General features: G+C 43.0%; 2 protein-coding genes and 1 long non-coding RNA gene across 5 annotated transcripts in view; 1 reads left to right on the top strand and 2 right to left on the bottom strand.

The window, feature by feature from the left end:
* Nucleotides 1–15571, bottom strand: part of LOC118300552 (phosphatidylinositol-binding clathrin assembly protein) — a 23428-nt gene extending 7857 nt beyond the window's left edge. Inside the window, exons 1-10 of one of the 2 annotated variants that reach the window (XM_035625049.2) lie at nucleotides 15152–15571; nucleotides 14571–15070; nucleotides 7623–7765; nucleotides 5514–5589; nucleotides 4999–5101; nucleotides 4443–4536; nucleotides 4241–4352; nucleotides 3683–3789; nucleotides 2171–2212; nucleotides 257–342 (exon numbers count right to left, since the gene is read on the bottom strand). In XM_035625049.2, coding sequence (XP_035480942.1) covers nucleotides 257–342; nucleotides 2171–2212; nucleotides 3683–3789; nucleotides 4241–4352; nucleotides 4443–4536; nucleotides 4999–5101; nucleotides 5514–5589; nucleotides 7623–7765; nucleotides 14571–14700 — 893 coding nt within the window. In that variant the 5' untranslated portion in view covers nucleotides 14701–15070; nucleotides 15152–15571. Of the gene's footprint in view, nucleotides 1–256; nucleotides 343–2170; nucleotides 2213–3682; nucleotides 3790–4240; nucleotides 4353–4442; nucleotides 4537–4998; nucleotides 5102–5513; nucleotides 5590–7622; nucleotides 7766–14570 lie in introns of both variants that reach the window. The other variant, XM_035625050.2, reaches the window with a different exon arrangement.
* On the top strand, nucleotides 1966–23378 carry LOC124849424. 2 transcript variants are annotated; one of them, XR_007029836.1, is made up of 6 exons: nucleotides 1966–2057; nucleotides 6614–6754; nucleotides 12337–12410; nucleotides 16914–17160; nucleotides 22500–22673; nucleotides 23247–23378. It is a non-coding gene; the product is annotated as an uncharacterized LOC124849424 (long non-coding RNA). The 2 variants fall into 2 exon arrangements; XR_007029837.1 differs by having other exon boundaries at nucleotides 22487–22673.
* Nucleotides 18854–23949, bottom strand: rab38c (RAB38c, member of RAS oncogene family). The gene is made up of 4 exons (XM_035625052.2): nucleotides 23231–23949; nucleotides 22536–22666; nucleotides 21479–21616; nucleotides 18854–19816 (listed from the first exon to the last, which is right to left on the bottom strand). The coding sequence occupies exons 1-4, from the start codon at nucleotides 23421–23423 to the stop codon at nucleotides 19655–19657; spliced, it is 624 nt and encodes a 207-aa protein (XP_035480945.1). The 5' UTR covers nucleotides 23424–23949; the 3' UTR covers nucleotides 18854–19654.
* Between the last annotated feature and the right edge of the window lie 93 nt (nucleotides 23950–24042).

Here is a 24042-nt window from a genome sequence, read left to right as displayed (position 1 = left end):
CATCCTGTGCTATTGAGGCTGTGATGCGAGTGAAGGACTTACAATTGAGCTCAGAGAGGTTGGCTGTGGGAAGACCTATTATTAGAATGGGTTATGTGTGTTAGTTTTTGTTGAAGAAAGAGGGTGATGAGTGAAGCAGGATGGGGTAGGATGACACTGTCGTAACAGCAGGAGGGGAAGATGAGTCCTCTAAGTTTCCGGATGATGTGGCACATTAGCAGCAAATCTGAGGAGCATCTTTCTGATCTGGTCGTACCTGCTGGCCACGGAGAGGTCCTTGAGCTTCCTGCCCTCCAGAGAGGCTAGATGCTGCTCCAGAGCCTCCAGGAGAGAGCTAGGGGCCTGAGAGCGGGAGGGGGGGCGGGGGGGCGGGGAGGGGGGTAATATTAGAACCACAGCCAAGCAGACAAAGCGGGTCACATCGCTCTCTCTCACTCCCCTCTCGTCACCTCCTCATTGTATTCCACACACTTAGATACGCGCAAACACACAAAGCAGCAGCAAAATTAAGACATCACCGTGGGGATTCGTCATCTATTCTACGACAGCTCTTTTTTTTTATCTTTGCATTTGGTTTCATCGGGTTTGGTTGACCAGCATGCACACGTCAGGCCCTGGATCATGCAAGCGAGTCCACAGCGGGACTGACGGGTCAGGACAGATTAGAGCATCGTCGCTGCAGGGCTCCAGAGGAGAAACACAACAAGCACACGTGTCTGAACCATCTAACGAGCCCATGCAGACGCCAGCAGTGCACAGACGCTCTCATGACACACTTACACACCCGTACACAAAAAAGAAAATCACAATCCCAAGAAATTAAGAGTTAACCCACGGATTCCACTTTAGGTCGAAAGTCAGATTAACGTAGCGCTCTTGTGATTCAGTTTGGAGATTGGGCAGCAACTAATCAAAGGGACCATCTGGTTTTTTTGGAAGCCAAGGAGGTTAACTCAGTGAAATGTAAACATCTGGTGAAAAACCCGGTATGCACATTGAGCAGCTGGCCAGCCCTTTTTTTTATTGGAAAACAAAAAGGATGGATGGGTTCATTTTGACAACATGTGATGCCACGGTTTTCACCCAGAGTCTCACATTTCAGCGCCAGAGAACACAAGGCAAACACAACAAGCAAAGAAAAGATTTCTCATATACTTATTTTAAGGGGGAAAGAGAGTAAAATGCGAAATTCTGGATATCCTTCTTCAGAGAAATCTAGAATATGCTACAAGTTTAAAAGTAAAACAGACACATATCTAGGGCTCAGTATAGGCATGGGCTACTATGTTGTTGAATAAGGGCATATAAGGTCTTCATAAGCACTACAAACACGACATTAATTTAATACGTCAACCCGTCTCAATGTTTTTTTGGACCTGATTCGTGTTATTGCCAACATCCAATTGTGTGTCCGCTAAAAAGGATAAGTTGAATTTGAAGCCTTTAGCATGATTTGCAGTGCTTATGATGGCATTATGTACACCTATCCAAGTCATATTTGCAGAAACCTATTTAATAAAAACCATTCGCTGCTCTCCCCACAGCTAATGCAAAGGGACGTTATCTTTTTTTCACCGGGGAAATGATTTGAACACTGCTCATGTGGGCTGTATTTCATGAGGCTGTGCTGACTTATTTACTTGATAAGCCTTTGAATCTAGAGACGAGCTTTGATTATTATTTAAACTGGGAAAATGTCAGAACGACTGAAGGACAAATTCAGACACATACCGGTCAATGGGGCTCAAATAGAAAAAAAAATAGACGATAAAAAGTTTAGTCTTCTTCATAAATGCTGCTTTGAAAGTCTTAAAATCTTACCTCAGAATCAAATTTGTTCTGCAAAGATTCAGATAGAAGAAGAAAAAAAATGAAATTCCTGCACTAATGCTTAAAAATTGTGTGGGGAAAAAAAGCTTCAAGGCTATATTTGCAGGTCTTCATTTATTCTTTCCTCTCTATTTTAGAAAGAAAAGGAGACAAAGCGAAGGAGTTAAGGAGAGTGAAGAAGAGAGGAGGAGGACGGGGCAGCTGCAGTAAAGGCAGAGGTCTGTAGGGTGAGTAGGGAACGGGAGCGTTTAGAATGAAGCATTATGGGATTGACTTGACGGATTTAAATACTGGTTGACTGACTGGTTGATTGACTGATTGAGATGAGATGTGGACTGACCTGTGTGAGATCGGGGCTGTCGCCCTGATCTATCCCAACTCGCTGTGTCACAAAAAAGGAGGAGGAGGGGGGGTAGGGGAGGGAGGAGGGAGGCAAAATAAAAAATAAACCCAATGTAATAACAAAACAAGGAGTAAACCGAAAAAAAAAACCAACAGACAGAGTAAAAAAAGGGAAGAGGCATGTGAAGGAGGAAGAGGAGGAGGAGGAGGAGGAGGAGGAGGAGGAGGGAGAAAGAAGAATCAAACCCAAGCATTCATTACTTCATGCAGTGGCTGGAAAGGAAAACAAATAAAAGACAACAGAGGAAGAGGGGAGGAGGGCACATGCACACGCATACAAACACCTATAAATACAGTATATGTACACGCACACGCGCGCACACACACACACACACACACACACACACACACACACACACACACACTTATAAGTACACACACGTACGCACACTGAGATCTGGAGACTGGTTTGAAATGAATGCTGAGCACACATCGACTGACTGAACAGGCAGGGCAGAGAGGGCAGACAACAGGTCACATGACTGTGTGAGGTACGACACATCCAAAAGGAAGACACTCAACTAATGTTGACTTTGAACAGACGGAGAAGGGAGGGACACAGATGACGACACAAACAGACAAACGCACACATTGTTAGACAGGTAAAATGAATGGGTCCTTAAAGTCAACGTTAGTCTGTTGTTGTTGTTGTTGTTGTTGTTGTTTTTTTTCTCTTTGGATCGAGCGGTTGCACCCCAAACCTTCTTTCAAATGGGAACGAAACCAAGCAGTGAGAAAGCCTCGGAAGGTGGCGCACGGGATAAAACTGGTGATATTCACTGTGAAGCCTAGCAACTGTTAATAACAGCCATTAAAAAGGAAAAAAAACAAATGTTATTCTTTTTTTTTTAAAGAAAAAGGGAGGAAATCAAATAAGAGGAAGAGGAGACAGAGATAGTGAAAGAAGAGCTTGCTTGGGCATGCAGTGCAGGCATGTGAACAGGCAGCACGCGAGGGGTCCATGAGCTGGAAGCTCTACGTGATTGGCTCTCTGATAAGCTAAAACTCAAGCCGTTAATCACTGTCTTGGAGAAAACTCCCTCCCCAGGTCAGGGCAAGAGAGTGACAGGAACGGGAGAAAATCTATATGCAGACATTTTTTAATTTTTTTTTTTTAAAAAGACTTGGAAGAATAGGGAGGAGAAGAAGAAGAAGCCCCGGGACGCTGATCTATGGTCAATTTCAGATTGGGAAACATCGACCGTAAATCAGAACCCAAAGGGCAACAGACGTCTGGCGCAAATCTCAACAGGTCGTATTAGATTTCTGCTGCAGGTTATAATCAGAAAAGGACATTTACATATGTGTGTGTGAAAAGAACAAGAGGAGAGGAGACCGTTGAGTTTTTGCTCCAGACAGATATTCCCACCCCTCTCCAGTGGTGCGTAACTTTGTGCTTCCTCCTCCTCCTCAGAGGAAGAGGAGGACCGGTCGGACAAACAGACATTACCTCTGCCACTTTGAGAAACTCGGACAGTTTGGTCATCCTGTTGAGGAAGGTCTTGTAGATCTCCAGAGCTTCTTTGCACTGGTTCTTCTTCATGTCAAAGTATTTCTCTGTGTGTAAAGAGCGTTGCTGTTTATTCACAAAAATGCGGGAAACGTACACTTCAACTTGTCCGTCTGCAACAAACACTTCATCATTATGTATTTTAGCTCACTGAGATGCTCGATGATTATTTTATAAGGCCTTGTCCTGATGTGCCATCCCGTGATGAAATAAATTCTGTCCCGTTTGCTATAAAGATTGCGTCAATTAAGCAATGAATCATTTAATGAACTTCCAAGAGTCTGATGGTCCGTTCCCCCTCACTGGCTTAATAATTAATGGGCGAAAAGAAGATGATCTTTGATTGAACTTTGAGAGACAGCAGAGGGAAATATTGATTTCCCCCTAAAGAAGGGTTGAGCGGAGTCACAGTCTTGTGATCTCGACATCAGAGGGACATTTACTCCATAAGTCCAGCATGGCCTCAACAGGGAATGAGCTCTGGTGTGTGTGGATTACCCAGCATGTTGATGACCCCTTCGTTATAAGCAGCAAACAACCGTATGGAGTCTTTGAAGAGCAACATGAAGGCCGTGTTGATCACCCCGTTGGTCAGCTCGTTGGAGTTAGGCTGGAGGAAATACAGAAGGACGGAAAAGATCAGATCGAGTAGCTCGGCGACACGCCGCAGTCTTTTAGATGCAGTCACACGCGTGTTTACCTGGAAATCCAGTAGTGCGTCCAGCTGGTTCTGAATGACAGGCAGAGTCTTAATCAGCTTCTCCGTGTTCATGGTGCGCATCACACCGTCAGCTCTGGTAACACACAGGGACACGGGTGCACAAACACAAATGCAACGCACACACAGAAATTAAAAAGACTTAATAGAAGAAAAGAAGAAATGATACAGAATTGAGTGGAAATTGAAACACATTCTACTCCTACAAGTTAAAGAGGTGAAGTTATAAACAAAAGGACCCATGCTCCGTTCAAAACACTCACAGGCCACTGGATCCTTATTTGGTATAGGTGGACATTACTGGTTCAGGTCATATACTTAATAGGTGTTTTCAGACAAGAACTCTGGATAATATCTGGAACTCTTTTTCCCCATTTGCCATTTACATTTAATCAACGCAGCAAATAAAAAAACTGTTGTTCCAACTGTCCTCAGTTGAAGAACATATAGTAATATTCACATACTTTTTTGGTTAAAATGACCAACAATGCCCTTGTGTGAGAGTGACATGTATGTCACCAGTGTGTGTGTTTGTTACCCTCTCTTCATCTTGGTGAAGTCCACGGCTGCTAATCTGTAAGACATGGCTTTTTCGTTCAGGTAGCGACTGTAGCGTCTGATGAAAGTTGACATGTTGTACCCTGGGGCGGCAGAGAGGGGGCGCCGCAGTTAGTTAGACTGTTCACTTTTGCCAAATTCAGATAAAGAAACCATGATCCTTTTCATATCTTCTTTATAAGCAATCTGCCAATGTTTTCATCAGGGCCATCTTGCTCCATTTTACCTTGAGATGTATTTGTTTATTCATTTTTTTTCACCTTAACATATTCAATTACGAAGGCACTGAGCATATATTTATTTATTTCTATTTTCAAAAACCTCTTGTAACAGAAAGCACATTTGTCCGTAGCTTTGCAATCTTGGAATGTGGCTTTCCTTTTTGAAACAGGCGCATTGATAGTGTTACAAAGCCAGAGAGAGTGTGACACAAAGTCATTTTGTGAGACGTACAGCCCCGTCTAGTTTACAAACAGCAAAATGGCATTAAATCACCTTGTAGTGCAGCCTTATCTAGAAAGTTGTTGAGGTTGAAGAGCGTGTTTCTGGAGGCAAGGTACTGCATCAATCTCTGATGGGAAAAGAAAGGAGAGAACCGAGGGAAGAGTTAGTGTCTTATCTGCTGCGGCTCACTGACAGTATCAAGGAAATTTCTACACAGGCACACTGGCGGCGTGTGTGTGTGACTCGCAAACTGAAGAGTTCATTTGTAGAGTGGCAGCTTCACAAGTGTTTCACAGTGGCTGCGTTTGTTGACTTAAAGTAATGAAATTGACATTATGATTTCCTAGAAAAGTGGGCTCGATGCAGCCGGTGAAAGTGGAGTTTGCCGCTAAAATGACAAATCACATGCTCCTCAACACCCAGAGTCTTACAGTTAATCAACTCGGAACCAGACAAGTTGGAAGGGGTGATTTAGAGCTCGTCCAACGCGTGGCCACCTACACCTGCAACCATGCACTGTTCTTTATCAAACTGGCGATTGAGACCATAAGCTCCTCAGGAAAATATTTACTGATGTTATAAATCAAGTGAGAAGTAGAGTCATTTCCTCAGACTTCTATAGAAACAGACTTTTTTTCCAACCTTTGAGTCATCCTCTGCTGGCCATTCCAGAGAATACAGGGTTCAGGCACCTCCACATTGGTCAACCAGAACATATATACTTTACCTTCGTTCCAAATGAGCTTCGGTTCATCCTGCCTGAACATTAAAAAAATAAAGCTACAATATGCCCCCTTTTTATTAGTAAAAAGCTGTTCTTTCCTTAACTGATAAGCCATTGGCCTAGAGTAATCAATAATTACCCTCCAGCGTCCTGTTTTAAAAGGAAATACATCACATTAAGGAAATAAAGACACCAAGTCATGGTGCTCTACACAACATTGTTTTTGCGGTCAGGTGGAAAATGCCAGATCAGGCACAAAGCCAGTTTGTCCCTGACAAAGCTTCAAACAACCATGTCACTGCGTGTGTCACTAAAAGCTTTGCTGATCGCAGACTCTGAGTGGGTCGTCGTGCACAAAGTAATCGCTGCAGCAGCCTGAGGTGCTGATCATTTAACATGTTTGATGTTTTGCTTGTTGCTCCTGCAGTGCGAGCGGAGGAGTGAGGCAATTTGCCACACCGGTCATTGAAATGTCAGTGGGATACCTCATCGGTCCTTGTTGGACACGTGGAAGATAAGGCTTCAAAGAAACTCACCGCAAGAGTCAGAGAGAAATTACGACAACCTGGTGAGCAAAATGTCAGTCTCTGGACAGATCAATAACTCGAGCTATAGACGACTGGCAAAGGTCCATATAACTATCTCTCTGTCATACTGTATTTGTGGGTCAGGGGTTGGTTGGGGGTCATTGATCAATCTATTGATTATTTTCACGATTGATGAATAAATTTTGTTTATAAAAAAATTGAAGGACAAAAATATTTATATACGTTCCCAGCAACGTATATAATTCACCTGTTTCATTTGATATTCAATTTACAATCATTAAAATTGGTTATAGTAAGTCACTTTGGTCAAAAGCGTCAGCTAAATGAATGTAATGTAATGTAATTTATTTTCCGTCCATCCGCTAATTGAATAGTTGACATGTAAACTAATATTTTTCAGCCTACCATAGTTGCTGCTAACTAAAAACAGACATCTAGGTATAAATGCTTATCCCTGTTCACCTTAAAACTTTAAATGTGAGGGTAATGAACTTTATAATTGTGTAAGCCAATCCAAAATGAAGCGGAACACAAAGAATTATGATAGCAAATAAGCAAGAATGAATGAAAGAGCACTGCTAATCTGAATTTTATTTGTATTTTTATCAGAGCACTGTAGATTTGTGACCTTTCAAAGTTTCCCATTCGCAAAACAGAACTGTTGCCCACTGAAGGAAAGTTTGTATCAATTTGACTTAAAAAACCTGAGTGAATGTGCTTGGAAAAAATATTTCTATATTATTATTGCTGTGACCAATTTTAAAACCTTAAAAATGTACCAGAAAATGGTTTTCCAGCAGAGCTTGTTTTACTGTTGGTCACTGGAAAACAGTTTTGATACTGGAATTTTTTGGCCTTTCTGGCCTTCCATACATGTGTTCAGCTCACCTCGTTGCCGTACATCATGAGGTGGTGTGTGGTGATGAGCGCTTTGAAAACCACTATCCAGCTGTTGCTGGCTGTGCGCTCCAGTAGCGTGTCTGCCAGGTGGGGGATGCTGACGTTCATCTCATTGGTGCAGTGGATCAGGTCTGAAGAAGATAAAAAGATAAGTGGATCAAGGGTTTGTGACCAGCAGGTTAGATTTTCACTACAGGCCCTGGCCTCAATTTCTGCCTGTTCACTTATATTAAGTCACTGTGAATAAAAGAGCCAGCAACATGCCCAAAATAATCATTAAAACCTTAGAGAGCTCATTGTTTGGGTTAATTATGAATCAATGAATGAAGTCGTATCGACCGGCACATTAATTTTGACATCTGCACACGAATCAATGGGCAAATGGTCATTTAATGGCAGCAACTATATAGACAGATGAATCAGAACCGGGGATACTGTATTAAAAAAAAATTGATATCCTGGCTCGAGAGTGCTACCTACCCACTCCACCAACACGTCAACAAAATATCAACTCACAAGATGGAAAGTTACATGACAAGGTCAATCCCATCCCAGCACAATCAACTCAAAGGATGCATAATTCATAAATGAAACGAATAGACTGGTGTCGAAAGAACAGGCTGATGATGAATATTGAGTGTGAATTTTCATCTAGAGCATCTTTGTGAGTGGTAATGGACTGGAGCTGACTTGACCCTAACATTTACCCTTTGAGATTCACATCTCGGGTGTAAATTGCCTGTTGAAAGCAAATATTGAACAATTTCAAAAGGAAGAACGGCTCAGGGGTCTGCTGTGTGTCAGATCCACTGGTACGACAAATGGCAAAGTGTGTGTGATGTGATTTTAAATTAAAAACAGGATAATGTCTTTTATTGGCAGGGAAATACGTTTCCAGTATTTGTCATATCCCCTAAAATAGTTAAATACAGATATTAGGTGATTCAGAATTCAGCAGTACGCTCTGCCCTCTGAGGCAATGTTTGTGTGACTTAAAGTCACATTTGTGGCTCATTTCAGCGAAAGCCCTCAGTGAACCGGAAGGATTCGGCAGTACGTGTTAAACTGGGGCAGATCGTAAATACAATGCCCTAAATTCCTTAAGGATTTTGGCTAAAGATCAAAATGTGAAGTATGTTTGGCATTTGTTTAATCTCAAAAATACACAGACTCCCAAGTAAGAGAACCACGGTTTAGATGGTACAAACTCTTGCCTCTTGTTATGTGTGTTGTAAGGTACAGCGAGTTTGTGTTCTTTTCAAGAATAAACCGATTACATTTATCACACTGTTCAACACTGAAAATCCCTGTTTAGATTTAAAAAAGAACACAATGTTGTCAGCAGTAGAGCAGAGGAACACGATCCCAGCTAACATGGCTATAAACCACATATCTCATCTAGTAAAAAACCATTGGAACAAAGCAAGAAAAAAAACTGAATCATGTAAAGAATCAAAATGAGAAGCAATTTTACTTAAATTTGACAACATTACATGACATGTAAAGGGGGTAAAAGAAAAAGGGCCCTGATGCAGCCAAGGGGAGGGAGAACTTGTATTCAAAAATATTATGTCTTGGGCAAATCCTTGGTTTCTTTCACTGGATCAGAGTTTATGAGGGTTTATTTGAAAGCTGCGTGATGTTTTTTTCGGCCATAAAAGTCCCAGCTGATACCACGGTTAAATGTTTAATGAATGTTAAAGGCATCCAAAGCATAGGCACCAAAGTTTTCATCCCGTTCATCTTTACTTTATGTTATATCTATGCATAAAAACTTAAGGGACGATAGTACAAGCAGCAATAACTGTAAAAAAATAAATAAATATATATATATACATATATATACACATATATATATAGATTATAGTTTACGTTGACTAATTTGTCTGCCATGAATTTGCAGTCGGACTATCTACAGCGTTAACATCATGATGTTTGGTCTCCTGATTTATGGCCAAATATTAATGAAAATGATTCCCAAACAAACACATTTTGAATAAATATCCATTTGAGATTACTTTTAGCAATGAAAAGTGCTATATAGATGAAATGTATTATTATTATTATTATTATTATTATATAGAGCAATGCTAACAATAAAATGGCACAATGCACATCTGACCACTGTAAATCTTGGCCTGTACATAACAATGGTTAGAAACCCTGGAACAACCAAAATATATCAATAATTTTAAGTCCGAGGAATTTGTATTTTCCAAAGTCCCTTCTCCTAATTAAATCTCGGAGCATTAATATCACAATGGTGCATGGTAATGGTGGCGTTCAGTCATGCTTTACACATCGCTAATGGTTTGTTTTTAAATTTCCTTTTGGCTCAATAATTACTGGGACCATATTGATTCCAAATAATTAATGCTACCTGTCAAAAGTCAACACACACAAACACACTAGGTAAGGTGAACATGTCACACACTTTTCCCCCCATGCTAGCGACATAGCTCTATGGATTACAGTCCTGGTCCAGTCTGACATATCTTAACAACTACTGGATGGATGGATGGATGCAGAGACATTCATGGTACACAGAGGATGAACCTTAAAGACTGGTGATCTTCCAACTTTATTTGCTCTGGTGCCTTCAAAGGTTAAAATTGTGTTTTTTTATTGTTTTGTCTATAAACAACTATGGAAGGCTTTGGTTAGGCTAATTAAGAGCAAACTAATTGACAGTCTCACATGTCAGCTACAATATTATATTTATTTTCTGTTTGAATGCTCAGCAACATGTAATATTGTCTATCTCAGTGTAGATACTGATATCTACTTATACTGCAAAATTGACAAATTTTGTACGTTGTATTTTTGTGACCGGAACCTTCACAAAATAAAGCATGTTAGCATGCTAATGTCAGAGTTTAGCACCACTTTGTGTGATCCCCACAGAGTCGTGAGCACAGCTTGTTTAAAGAAGCTATAACCGATATCTAGTTTATCAACATAGTATTGATGAATAAGTTATCAATGACAATGTTATAAAAAACTATGTGACAATGTGAAAAGGGGGCACTCGTAGCAAAGGACCTACAGAGATTTATGACCTGAATCTGGAGTTATCTTCAGCTTTAATGGAGTCTCAGCTATTTTCAGTTTAAACTTAATTCATCAAGTCTTCAAACACATAACTCCACTGATGATGATGCAGGATGTTCAATACCATTTGTTAACAAGTTGGCTGCATCAACTGTCTGTGTTGGAGCGTTAAATCACTTATTGCAGGTTCAATGAGAATGTTTACTTTTAGGTGAGTGTTTGCAAAGCGGATATATAACTTGCACAACTGCACCTAAATAAGTGTGCTTCACTCAGTTTACCATGTAGCATCCACCTTTGTGTGATAATTCATCAGCTAGCATTTATTCTTCAAACGGTGTGTGGATGTAATGAAGTATTGACTGTGTGATTGCCAGCTGGGATTATTGATAAGCAGCAGTCCACATCAATAACATAAATACAAGTAAGCTTTAGGATATCAGCGTGCAAACATTTATACAAGGAATGAGCTGATAACATTGGTGGTCATCAAATTAAATTCAGGACATTTGTAATGCTGGTTAGGATGAAATGTGAGACCAGTGTTTTAAAGTATGCACGACTAGAGAGATTTCCCCTCATAAAGAGACTAACTGTAAAAATGTGATATAAACTTTATTCAAGATCTTTTAAAACCTTGGCTTCAGATTAAGTGAGCAATTACCAGGACCTGAAAACAGAATTGTAAGATTAGGTTATTGTAGTGACACAAACAAAAGATATGGTGATAAAAGTGTCGGGTTATTCAGTAATGCTCGTTCAGTTTGAGTGTTCCCGTCACGTCAGACTGCGAGAGACTCATTTCAACCTCTTCACGGTTTCTTCTTTTGCTTAATTTGAGTAAAGGGGCATAAACGGGCTCTGGATTACTATCAATACATTTAGTCTCTTTTGCAAACATGTGCAATATATTGCTGTTGCAGCCATGACAACATGACCAAAAAAGAGTTTATGCTATATAACACAGCTGACTGTCCTTTCAGGGCAGAAGGTCATCTTGGGCCTGATTACTATTCTTCAGCAGATAAATCTGGTTTCTATTGCCGCCCGCTAGTATCTCAGCCATGCAGAATATTGCCTAGTGAATGTGAAATCCCATTACTCTGTGTCATGCTGATCATTGGCTACGGGTAGTAAATTATCAACATTGGCCATTTATGTCACCGACCAGTCTGTCAAGGTCATGACACTATGGGGTAAAAAAAAAACATGGACATGCTCTCTCTGACTGGCTTCAACGGCCAGCATTGCTTTTGATTTATCATGTTTTGTATTCAGAGGAATGGTACAGCAATTCATCTTTTCTTTTCAGTACCTTGAGAGGATGGATCAATAACAGAGTTGAGTATATTTTAAACATATTTTGAAATGTTGTCTGTATTCATCAAACCTCTCAGAAGAGGTGAACCGATCCTGAATCGCTGCCCGGGATGATTTTAAATCCCACTTACTTTGCCAGTAACCGGAACCTTTGACTTCTGTTCCGGCAATAAAAAAAATCATTTGTTCATTCATTCAAAATCATGTTGGCATTTTGACAGTTGACTACACTATCAATCCAACAGAGCCTTTTTAACAGTATGTGACATGGCTCACTTCATGTTCACATGAGGACAATCTAATTAATATTTTTGCTTATTTTATATTTCAGCAATATTCTACATTGCCCTTGGCCCTATGACTTGACAGAAGACACGGGTCATTGAGCGGACCGAAGGGCTGCAGGTAAAGTCTTTTAAGCAATTACTTTATAAAGGGAACTTTGGTAAATTTTTATGAATATGGATGAAACAATGTGAGGACTGCATAATGAGCTTTGCCGCTGCAGTTGTGTTTTCATGGGACCTCTGTTCCAGCAGCTGCCATAAGTCAATGCAAATAAGTTAAGCATTTTTCTAAGGTATATTTTCCATTTTCTAGGACAAATCTACATTTATTAATGCTGCTGAGACAGGTTAAATTGAAACAATTAGATTTCGGGCACAGAAAGAAAAATACATCTCTCATGAAAATGTACAACTGCATGTTTTGTTGTTTCAATGTCCTTGAGAGTGGTGGTATGAACCGCTTCACCTCCAATTAGTTAAATGAAAATTTGTCTTGCAAATGCGCCGCTGCTATTTTCAGAATTCATCGGCTCTCGCCCTCGAGTTGACTGACATTCACTAGTTTCCGAGAAACTCTGACTCACGGCGGGTGAGAAGGGTGGACGACCTTTTACTATTTGCATTCGCAATAAGTTCTTGGTGCACTTATTATTATCTGTCTTTGGTGCACAATAACTCGTTAGGAATCATCAACTGTCTTGATTTTCTGCAGGAATTAGGTCAGGAGTCAAGTGTTTTCTAGAAAATCCTGCAGTTGCTGTACCAGGGGTGTTCCCATGCTGTTCCCATTGAGGATGAGGCGACACAAGCCTCTCAAACGGCCGTGATACCACTGAAAACCTTAATAATTAGCCATTAGCAGTGGTCACCATCGAGATAAGGAGATTAATGTGAAATAAAAGCAGCAGTGATTACCCATGTGTTGCAATTCAACTCGCTAAATGGCTTTTCCCCCTCAGGAATGAGCTTGCATTCCGACCTTTCAGAAGACCCCCCCCCCTCCCACAGGGTGTTTTTTTCTTTTTTTAAACTTCAGTGGCCTTTTTAACTCTGGTGAAGTGATACAGCCACTGATTTAGACATATTGCATTGAAGCAACCCAGTGGCACATCTTGTGAGGATGTCCGAGAATCCCCAGTGTCCCCTTGCTGCATGTGGACATAGCCGACTGATCCACTGCCAAACTTGCCGGCCGACTGGACGGGTGTGGAGCTGGATGACTCGACTCTCGGGCTGTCTGGCTACCTGCCTTAGTTTGTTTCTCTCTGACTGATTTATGCACATTTCCCCTTGATTAGCCGTCCTGCTCTTTGCCAGTCTGTCTGTGTGTCTGTCTGGACTCACTTGCCTGCCTGCGAGTCAGACCGGCAGCACCATTGATTGGCCGTGCTCTCTATCGATCGCGTCAAGTAATTATAGTGAGGCAGAGAAGCCACCTAACCTAATAATCACTGGTAAAAAAAAATCTGCATGTGAGGGAGTCCTCCTTTCTCCCTGTGTATATAATCGCTGCAGGTAATTAGCAGGATGTGATGAGATAAAGAATCACTGTCTGTATACACCCACCGGCACAGCTACAGTACACACACACAGAGTGTGACTCTCTGCCTTCGGCAACCTCACGGACTGACACAATTCATTTATGACAATAATGCAGCAGAGGACATCACAGTGAACTTGGGATGTGAGACGCCCCCCCCCCCCCCCCCAAAAAAAAAAAAATGAGCAGAACATGTGAGTGATGCTGCACGAAGGATGCTACACATGAAGTGTCTCCAGAGGATAATGGTGCTGCTGCTGCTGATACTGGCGTTAATAATGGATAGGCCTGTACACTGTGAAGCGGCTGGTTGCAGTATGATTAGCCACATACCAGAGTGGCCTATATTCCCCCTGAATGACATGCACAGATAAGTGCCCGGCTGTTTGCCCCCCCCCCCCCCACACACCTCTTTGAGCTCGGTTGAACGTCTACTGGTCGCATTTAATGGCAGGACACGTTGAACAAGTATATGCTGTCGCTGCGTAAAATCACATTTGAATTGAAAAGGGGGAATGAAATGGTGACTAATTGAAGAGGCTGCAAACATAACTGGGCCGGATGGAGAGAGAGAGAGAGAGAAAAAAAAGAGGGGGGGGGGGGGGGGGGGGAGAGAATAATAAGATGCTGTTTATACAAGCCACCCTTTGTGAGGGAAGATGCTGGCAGCTTGACGTATATGCGCATGCAAGGCTCCGCGTACACTACCGTGAAGCACCGATGGCATGTTTAACCTACAGTCAAGGTGTTTCTTCTTGGGTCCGCTGACTTCGTGCGTCGTGGCCTTGCACACGGCTTTGCTGATCGCGGAGCCGGTCATGCTGTGCTGCGCGGCGGCGATCCGGTCCGTCAAAGACTGTCCCGACATGTTCCGGAGGAGGAGGAGGAGGAGGAGGTGGTGGTGGTGGAGGAGGAGGAGGAGGAGGTGGTGGTGGTGGTGGAGGAGGAGGAGGAGGAGGTGGTGGTGATGGTGGAGTCCGGCTGGGGGGAAGCGGGGAGGAGGACGATCAAAATGTCTTTAGCGGCAGGGAGGAGGGTAGTGCCCTCTGCGAGGATCGGCCGTCTGAGCAGGAGGAGGAGGAGGAGGAGGAGGTGGAGGAGGAGGAGGAGGAGGACAGCAGCAGCGTTCACCGACGAGGATCCGGTGGGAGAATTCATGCGGCGGCCAAATCAAACATGAGACGCTCGCATCCAGGGAACCATTCGATTATTCAGTCGAGGGCATCCGGATGATCCAGCTGCAGAAAAAATAAAATTATTCAATATGAACCTATGTAAAAAAAAAAAAAAAAAAAAAACTAAAAGAAAAATCCGCGTACAATCGGAGGAGTCTGCATCAGAACAGCGTAGCGACGCGAGACAATGTACAGTGATGCATCCCTGAAGTAGCCAGTGCCGAGGGCGAGGTGGCGCCGGTGTCGCGTGATGCTGCGCCTGTGCACGAGGGCGGAATCCGACAGAAAACGACCGCGACCGACTACCGGTGATTGTGATCGAATCTATGCGGCATCCCCCCCTCCCGCGGCGGGACACTGGGTTTGTTCAGAGGCGATGTGAAGCAGCATTGTCCGTCGCGTTGTTCTCCTCCTCTCCTCCTCTTGGATCGCAGCGCAAACACCCGTCGGATCCACACGGCGCCTATAACCTCAGCCGGTTCGATTCCTTCTACCACTCTTTTTTTTTTTTCTCTCTCCCGTCTCTCTCGTCTTCCTTATCAAAGGGGTGTATGTCTGTGTGTGTTCAGGCTACCGATAGGCCAATTCCGTTTTTCTCCCCCCCCCCCCCCCTCCTCTCTCTCCTCCCATCAGTCAAACTTGTGTGTGCGTAAAATGGCAGAACATGGATCAGGTGACCGAGAAAGGAGGGCGATTGGGCCACTTGTCGGGTCCGGGGGAGGGCATCTTAAAGCAGAAGGCTGCCCCGGGTTTCTCTGAGGCAGAAGGGGAACAGGGGAGTGCGTCAGCTGGTCCGTCACCTCACCGCAAACTCTCCCCGAGCCTCACCTGCTGCCGTCCAATGACATGTGGACACATCCCGACCCGTGCGCATCGCTTCAGCACTGTCTCATGATCACTCATCTGCTGTTGGATACAGTCAGCCTGAAGGTGTTTTCACTACAGCAGCCCTCCTCCGTCCCTGCGTCTGTCCCCGTGTGGTTACACTTCTTGTGACAGGAAGGTTCAAGTTTGACTCATTTAGTTCCAACAACTTTCCCCCAGTCTGCGTCTAAATGACAAGTCGCGGTTAAGTCAGTACTGAAGATGAGTCTGAAGATGGCTTTCGGAGCGATGGAGTGTCCTGGGAGACCTCCTCTGTTTGGTAATGTGCATTTGTGGAGATACCGCATCACTGCATAAAATTATAAAGGTTAGAGAAAAAAAAAAATCCAAATTTCAAGGCCACTTGCACAAACCGACAGTTGGGACGGCTGAATGTCTTCTTTTTTTCTTATCATTTATCCTTCATAATTGGCATTGTCACAGCTCACAAGGGCCCGAGGGGATTTTAACCATGTACGCATATTCCAATGTAGACGCAAAATTTGTAGTAAACAGATTTTCTATATTACATTCAATCCCGACACTCACCTCGATGCGTTTCCCTTGAAGACAGATGAGACACATCGCTCAGGGGGAACTTGCTTTTTGAGTAAATCTTAGAATAGGGGTCGTTAGTCTCTATAGGCCTGTAGCAAATGTTATTTTCCGTATTGATGATCAGTTTGAAATTATATTTCTCCAAAACCCCCCAAATATGTAGTTTACAATTATATAAAAGAGAGAAAATCATCAGCAAATCCTCTCAGAGTGAGAAGCCGGACACGGGGAATGTGAGGCATTCTTTCTATATAAACAGTGACTGAACAGGTATATCAAAATGATTGCAGATTAAGCGATTAGATGCAAATCATATCCATGTCGAGGCTGACTTTGATGATTTTTAGGGTGGAAACGTGTTGATTTGAGCTGAGAGGATGTTGACGTGTGATCAGTGCGGAGAAACCTGCATGAATGCTGCTGAAGTTATACAGTCGTACAGTATTATTTATGGCGTCATAAGTACATTTTTTTTGCTCCACAGAGAACGCGGCTCCAGAATGTGCTGCATTTACAAGGCCATGGCTATTCCACATCAAAGGGAGTGAAGTAAAACATGAAGCAGAGGCCTAATTTGAAAACATGGAATATCAATAGGCACTCGGGGCGGACTCGACAGGGGCAGTTCTGTGATCTCTGCAGCACATATCGTGTCTTTGACTCATACAGGAAATGAACTTTGGCGTCGAAGAAAAACGCCTCGTACCAACCAAAGGTCCAACAGTGACACGGTGAGTTGGGTTCTCTATGACGTTATTCATATGTAGAGGGTAACATTCACCTTTTGAAGATGTTTGCGTTCAGCTTAGAATAGAAATGATCGTCGCGTACATATACAATACACAATGCTATATATCACGAAAGGACCGAGAGGTACTGAAAGTCTTCGTAGAGTCGTTCATACTTCGTCACCGCTGCTCTATTTTAAGAAAAATTTCTCAATTTGCTAAAAGCCTTTAGGTTTTATCAACTAATTACACAGTTAATTTAACGGACAGATCTGCTAAATTGCTTCCCCTCGATTATCTCCACAACATTCGTGTTTGTTTCTGCCTTGTGAGATTTTTTCCCTCCGCAGCAGGCAAAGCAGAGATTTTCCAGTCCATCAGTTCATGATCAGTGTGAAAGAAAAAAATGTCTTCACATATTAACAGGGACGTTATAAATATACAGGATGCATCCTCTTAGCCCTAAGACAGTGTTAGCCATGAAACACGGCTGTGATCTTGGGCAGATGGACGGTGCGACCTTTGTGATGGCAGATACAGTAGGGGGCTAGTTAACCGACAGTTCACACATGGTCGCCAAGTCATTTCCCCGCTGAGCATGAACCGAGTGGAACCGGTTAAACCTCGTCTCAGAGATTATGAACACACCAAATAATTCAAAGCACGAGGGAAGAAAAAATGCAAACTGGGGCACAGATTCTGAAGGGGGGGGGGGCACAAAGGGGTAAAAATGTGTCAAGACGAAACTGAAGCCCCGGATTATTGCGTCTCTGTTTTTGATCATTCTGCGTCACTTTGGGGACGTTTTGTCTATTACAGTCGTTTAGCGTCTCTTGTCGGTGGGGGCCTTTAAGTCTGTCAGTTGTCATGTCTTCACATTTCTAGTTGAAAAGTCAGTCAGTCACTTTACACACATGCTTTGACATCAACAGGCCAGTCTGTCGATCACCTTCTTACTCAGGTGGAGAGAGGGGCACCAGGGAGGCCAATCAGATTCCACGTCCTCGTCCGTGTTACTAAGCTCTCTTGTGTAAGAGACTGTGCGAGGTCATCGTATCTTTGGCGGGTCAGGTCGCCGTCTCTGGATGTCATAGTCTAAACATCCTGATTCTAAGGAGCCAATCCATCTGTTTTAATGACAACACGATTCTGAGAGTTAAACACACGGGAGGGTTCTTGGGACATCGTGCACTGACACTTTTTTGATCTTTGTACGAACCAGAAATCCCCTCAATATATCGAGCTCCTGTAATAAATACTTCTGCTTGAGACATCTACGGTCTCCGTCTTACTGATGCAACTACATCAATACTTGCATCACAGAGGGAAGATTCGAGGGCAACAAAATGGCAATTTGATCAATTTGAAAATAAATCTATAAAGTAAACGTGCCGAAGGTGAAGCGGACTAAATACTTTCTGAATCCGCCTGTCTAATAAAAAAATGTATTTGATCATTATATGAAAAAAGTGAAAAACTTGCATCATCTTTGTAAGCACAAGGCTCGGCTTTAAGTTCAAGCCAAAGCCATCACTGCTCAAGTGTAACTGAATACTGAACAATGAAGCTTTCTGTATAAATATACTTCGATAAACTAATAAGATTTTTAATAACTTGCCCGTTGATAATTGTCCCAAATACATAAATGTTTCAATTTTGATTAAACTGGTCCAAAAACAGCCTTTGCTTGGTACGGCCAGTGCCAGAGGTTATTTTAATGCAGATATCAGGGTCAACAATATGCATGACATACAGGACTATACAGACATGTTTAGAACTCCATTTATCTCTCCTCATATATTTAAAATGGAATTTCTCTCACTCACAGGTGAGCTGAGGAAAAGCACAAAGAATGCAAGAAGATGGTCTAATGTTTTTTGTGTCCACACAGCAGACAAAAATGTCAAAATGTTGGGTGGGTTTTGTCCATGTTATGTAAGAGTTGGGGGGGGTATCACTGGGAGCTGTCAGTTCAGCCAAATGTCAGTCACAGTGTCACATACGTTCAAATCGAGCAGGAGAAGGATGCAGGAGCTGCACACCCTAAATACAATTCTGCAAACCACGATGTCTTATAATGACCTTTAAATATATTTCGTTATATTTTACATAAATATATATATTAAATAAGACTGTACAATTTGTGTTCCTGAAAAAGGAATAAATAAAAAAACTTTTTCCGTATCTGCGAAATATAAGTTGTAATCTATACCCACATTAAAAAAAGAATAAAAAGTTAACATTTTTGAGTATTTCCAATGATTAAAGATATTTAACTTAAACCTTAAATAACAACCTATTAGACTTCCTAAGGATCTGCAGGAACCGGGTCCGAAACCTTATCAACTGCGTTGACGTTTTTTTCCTGCGATAGATGTCACGGTTGGCTTCCAGCAGATGGAATTTTTCCCTTCAGCCCCTGAGCCCAACTCATCTCAGCCTGTGGCCGCGGCCCCGCAGCTGCGAGAATTCACGCTCGTCTGTAACTGGCAGGGAGTCACTGTTTCACACATGACGAGCAGTTGAGGTGACCCTTGGTGGCGTTGGTGAACCCAGACAGGACGAGCGAGCCGGGCTCTCGCTCGATCATCGGGCTCTCCTCGTTGTTCAGGATGTGCTCGACCAGGCAGCGCGCCGCCTCCTCTATGTTTGTGTTTTCCTGTGAGGCGAAAAAAACGACACACTTGTGAAGAAATCGTCTACTTTCTTTTCATCCATAGTAGTGGCACTGCTCTGTGAACGGCACGGCGTGTGTTCATCAGTCCAATTTGTCATATTCACAAATTCACACGCTCAGGCGCTGAATCCTGCTGGCTTCCTTTCATGTAGTGCCTTGTACCTTGAGGTTGACATTTTTGGGTTTCAGCTATTTGTTGGATTCCCATTCGATTTGCAGGGCATATTCATGTTGTCACGGTGATCGCTGTGAGCTAATAGAAATGATGGCCAACATGACTTACATCAAGATTAATGTTGTCAAACTAAAATGGCGTTTAGTAGAGTGCTCATCTCTGGCAAAGCTCAAAAGTCTACTTAAATTCAATAAGGCCGCAGCAAACTGCACAATCCTTATACATATCAGTCCCCTTGCTTCAAGATCCATGGACTATTCCCTCATTTCGCAATGTTTCCTGGATCCGCCCCTTTGTCCGGATCCATGCCAAAATGGTACTCGCATGATTCTTTGCAATTTTTGGGTTAATATCTTCATGCACTTATTGTAAGTCACTTTGGACAAAAGCGTCTGCTAAATTGATGTAAAGAGATGAGCTCAAGTTCTGTGGAAATCCAACCAATGATCAAATAAACAAACAACAGACTGGGGTGAAAAAATAACCTACTTGTCGGAGGAAACAATACGATGAAAATGATTTGCAACTATGTACATATGTACAGTTTATCCGAAGACCAACATGCAGTCAAACTAGACCATGAGAAGCTGTTGGAAGGAAACTTGTGTGTGTGAGAGATGTGATTTATTGCTTCAACTTTTCTATTCTAAGGGAGTATTGTGTTATTTCCTCTGTCAAAAGTCTCGCTTTAATACCTTGAAATCACAGAGTGAATGATCTCCACCCTCGTCTCTTCCCGCTCGTAACCTTTGATAATCCCACGTCGGCCAGCTGAACGTGAGAGAGTGTGTTGTTTGCCTGGTGAGAATCCACAACTGTTCACGAATGGCTAACGTAGCGTAGCTCTGATCACTGTCAGAACTTTTCTTTTTACTCTATTGTCTATTTTTATTTTTCACTCCGGCTCTACACACCCAACTAATGAGAAGCCAGATTGTCACACATAGTTATGAACTCTCATTAATTCTCTGTGTGCTGATCTGTCCGACCCGTCTGCTGAGCTCTGGTGTCCACCGACCACACCGCCGTCGCTGACTTGCACTTTGGTGTGTAACTCATTAGACGGGCTCCCGATGGGAGGAGAGAGAAAACAGAGGGAGAATTCACACCACACTGCAGACGTTCCTCAGCTTTTCAAACAGCGTTCTCCAACTTTTAGTGTCCGCAACGGAAACGCCCGCGGGAATTGTTCGGAATCGTTTGCTTTTACAGTGGAGTTCTGCTTTGCTATTGTTTCACTGTGCCAAATAGTCTATTGCCCCGAGTCAAACCCCTTTTCCATCACATAAGCATTCATTTCATCTTGAGGTAAATTCAACTTTTATATTTTTCTGGCCAACACTTGCATAGAAATCTCTTGTATGTCAAATGATCTTTACACAATATGACCACGGCGCTCAGAATTTCTTTCCCTGTGGTTTGACTTGTTCAAAGAGCAGCGGTCATCGCCACCGATTGGTCACATGCACCTTTGCAGAGGTCTCGAACCAGCCAACGAAGCCGTTCTCCCTGCAGAAGGAGTCGAGTTTGGGTTGCTGGGAGGCCAGGTGGTCTGACTTGTTGGCCAGCAGGACAGCTGGAACTGGCCTCCCGTGGTTCAGAGTCACCTTAGGAAAGAAGAAAGATGGGTTACGTGATGGCTGTGCAAATGCTACCATCATATAACTTTCTTTATTAGGCAACGGTTCAACTATATGGACATTGAATGTAAAAGACAACCCTTGTCCTATCAATCTATGGGTATGTTGCTATGCAGCGGGCTCAAAAAGAAATGAGTGCGTGAAACATTCCACCTGACCGTGTCCGAAGTGTTTCTCACTGCTCTGCACGGCCACGTTCGAAGGTTTCGCGAAGACCCACCCGTCATGGCGAAGGGGCTGATGGTTCAAAAGGCTTTCAGACCATCTTCCCTTTGAGGGATTTGTGGCCTTTTCACGTAAAAAAAAGTGACTGAGGTTATCGTGTCGAATTGTTCGTTTCAGAGAGTTAAACTCCCAATTACTCAGAAGGAAGCGGATCGATCATAACATTGACGTTTTGCTTTTGCTGCAGCTAACAAACAAAGCAGCTCAGTGTTTTCCCCCCTAAATTAAGGGTCAGGTCATGCCACCCAGATTACCAATTAATAAAGAAATGAATTGGGTCGGTGGAAACTACCCAGCACATAACCCCCCTCAAAAATGAGAGGCCGGACGTCATATGGTTTTCCGGAGAGGCTCATTAAATAGTTATGGTGGGAAACAATATTGTATTGGTTATAGGACAAGCAGGTGACATAGAATGGCCTGAATGTGTGATTTGGTTTTGAATAGATAGTGCAGAGATATAATATTCTACATTTTCACAATTTCCCTGAATAAGAAACCAATAAACACCTTGGTTCAGTTTGAGTGTCAATAATAGGCTATCATTTCTCTGTGTTGAGTGTCTATGGCCACTATGTAGCCCACAGCATGATTGTTATTCAGAGAGAGAAGGCCTCTCTTTCAGGTGTAGACCACAGCTGGGTCAACTCTGTCATCTGACCTTGGAGTCCAGGTCATCCTTCCACTTCAGCACGGCGTCGAACGTGGAGGCCCTCGTCACGTCAAACACCACAAGCGCTCCCACCGCCTCCCGGTAATAGACACGAGTCATGTTCCCGTAACGCTCCTGTCCTGAGAGGTATTGACATAGACACACACGTTTCTATGTAAAGACGTGTGTGTGCGTGTGTGTGTGTGTGCGTGCGTGCGGGCGTTGCGTGCGTGTGTGTCATGTGAGTGATATTATGAGCATGGGGCCACTTGAGTCACAGCCAGGCACAAGATCGACATTCCTCAACCAGACATCAAATGACAGGGAGGGACCAGTGGAGAGACACACACACACACACACACACACACACACACACACACACACACACACAGACACACTTTCACTGGGAGTTTCACATCGCTCACTGCAACAATCTTGGTCTCGTCAAATTAAGTTGGCATTTTAGAGTCATTACAGTTTTAAAAAAAAAAGTAATTTTATTTTATCCTGTTCACACACACACACACACAGACACACTTTCACTGGGAGTTTCACATCGCTCAGTGCAACAATCTTTGTCTCGTCAAATTAAGTTGGGATTTTAGATTAGTTTTTTAAAAAAGTAATTTTATTTTATCCTGTTCACACACTGATGCAGACATTACGTTGCCACCCTCTCACTGATGCATGCATGGTTTCATTACCTGCTATGTCCCACAGCTGCAGCCGGATCACAGTGTCGCTGTCCCACCTCAGCACCTTCAGGGCGAAGTCCACCCCGATGGTGGCGCGGTAGTGCTGCGAGTAGATCTGATGGACGTATCTCTTGATGATGGACGTCTTGCCCACTCCCAGGTCCCCGATCACCAGCACTTTGAACAGAAGCTCCTGCTGCATGGCTGCAGCTGCGCAGCAAAGATTAAAGAAGTAACTCCGCAGTAGAATTCACAAAACTTGAAGAAGGATGCCGATGCGCCACAAAACTGTGAACTGGCTTTGGTGAAGAAGCCAAGGAGAGTAGGAGAAATCTTATAAGTAGGACATTTTTTCTTTCGTCCACCTGAAATCAATGCCCGGATCCAGAAGGGGTCAAGATCACCAGCGACCACCGAGGTCCTCCACACCTCTCGGGTCTGAGTCTGTTTACTTGACTCTCGGCTCCCGAGAGCAACTTCGATACAGCTGTTTGTAGCAGGTGGTGCGTTCAAGTGCTCCTCGTAAAAAAGAAAGAAAGAAGGGGGGTTGCATACTGGAAGAGGTACTCAGGTTCATCACTGAGGCATCAATATCACAGTAGAGCCTTCAGTAACAGTATTGGTCCCACATTCAAAATATCACTTATGTCAAGGTACAGAAGCGTTTTGGCAAAATGTCCATAATGCTAAATGTTCTAGCAGACTGTGTGTGGCATGGTGGGGATTATTACATATGCACTCATGTGTATTCTGTATTTATTTATTTTTGAAAGTTGTTTGAGACTTAATTCAAGATTTAACTATGGTCTCAATCTCTAGTA

Source organism: Scophthalmus maximus, chromosome 2 (genome assembly GCF_022379125.1).
Source record: "Scophthalmus maximus strain ysfricsl-2021 chromosome 2, ASM2237912v1, whole genome shotgun sequence".
NCBI classification, from domain to species: Eukaryota; Metazoa; Chordata; class Actinopteri; order Pleuronectiformes; family Scophthalmidae; genus Scophthalmus; species Scophthalmus maximus.
This window is presented reverse-complemented; position numbering and strand designations above follow the sequence as displayed.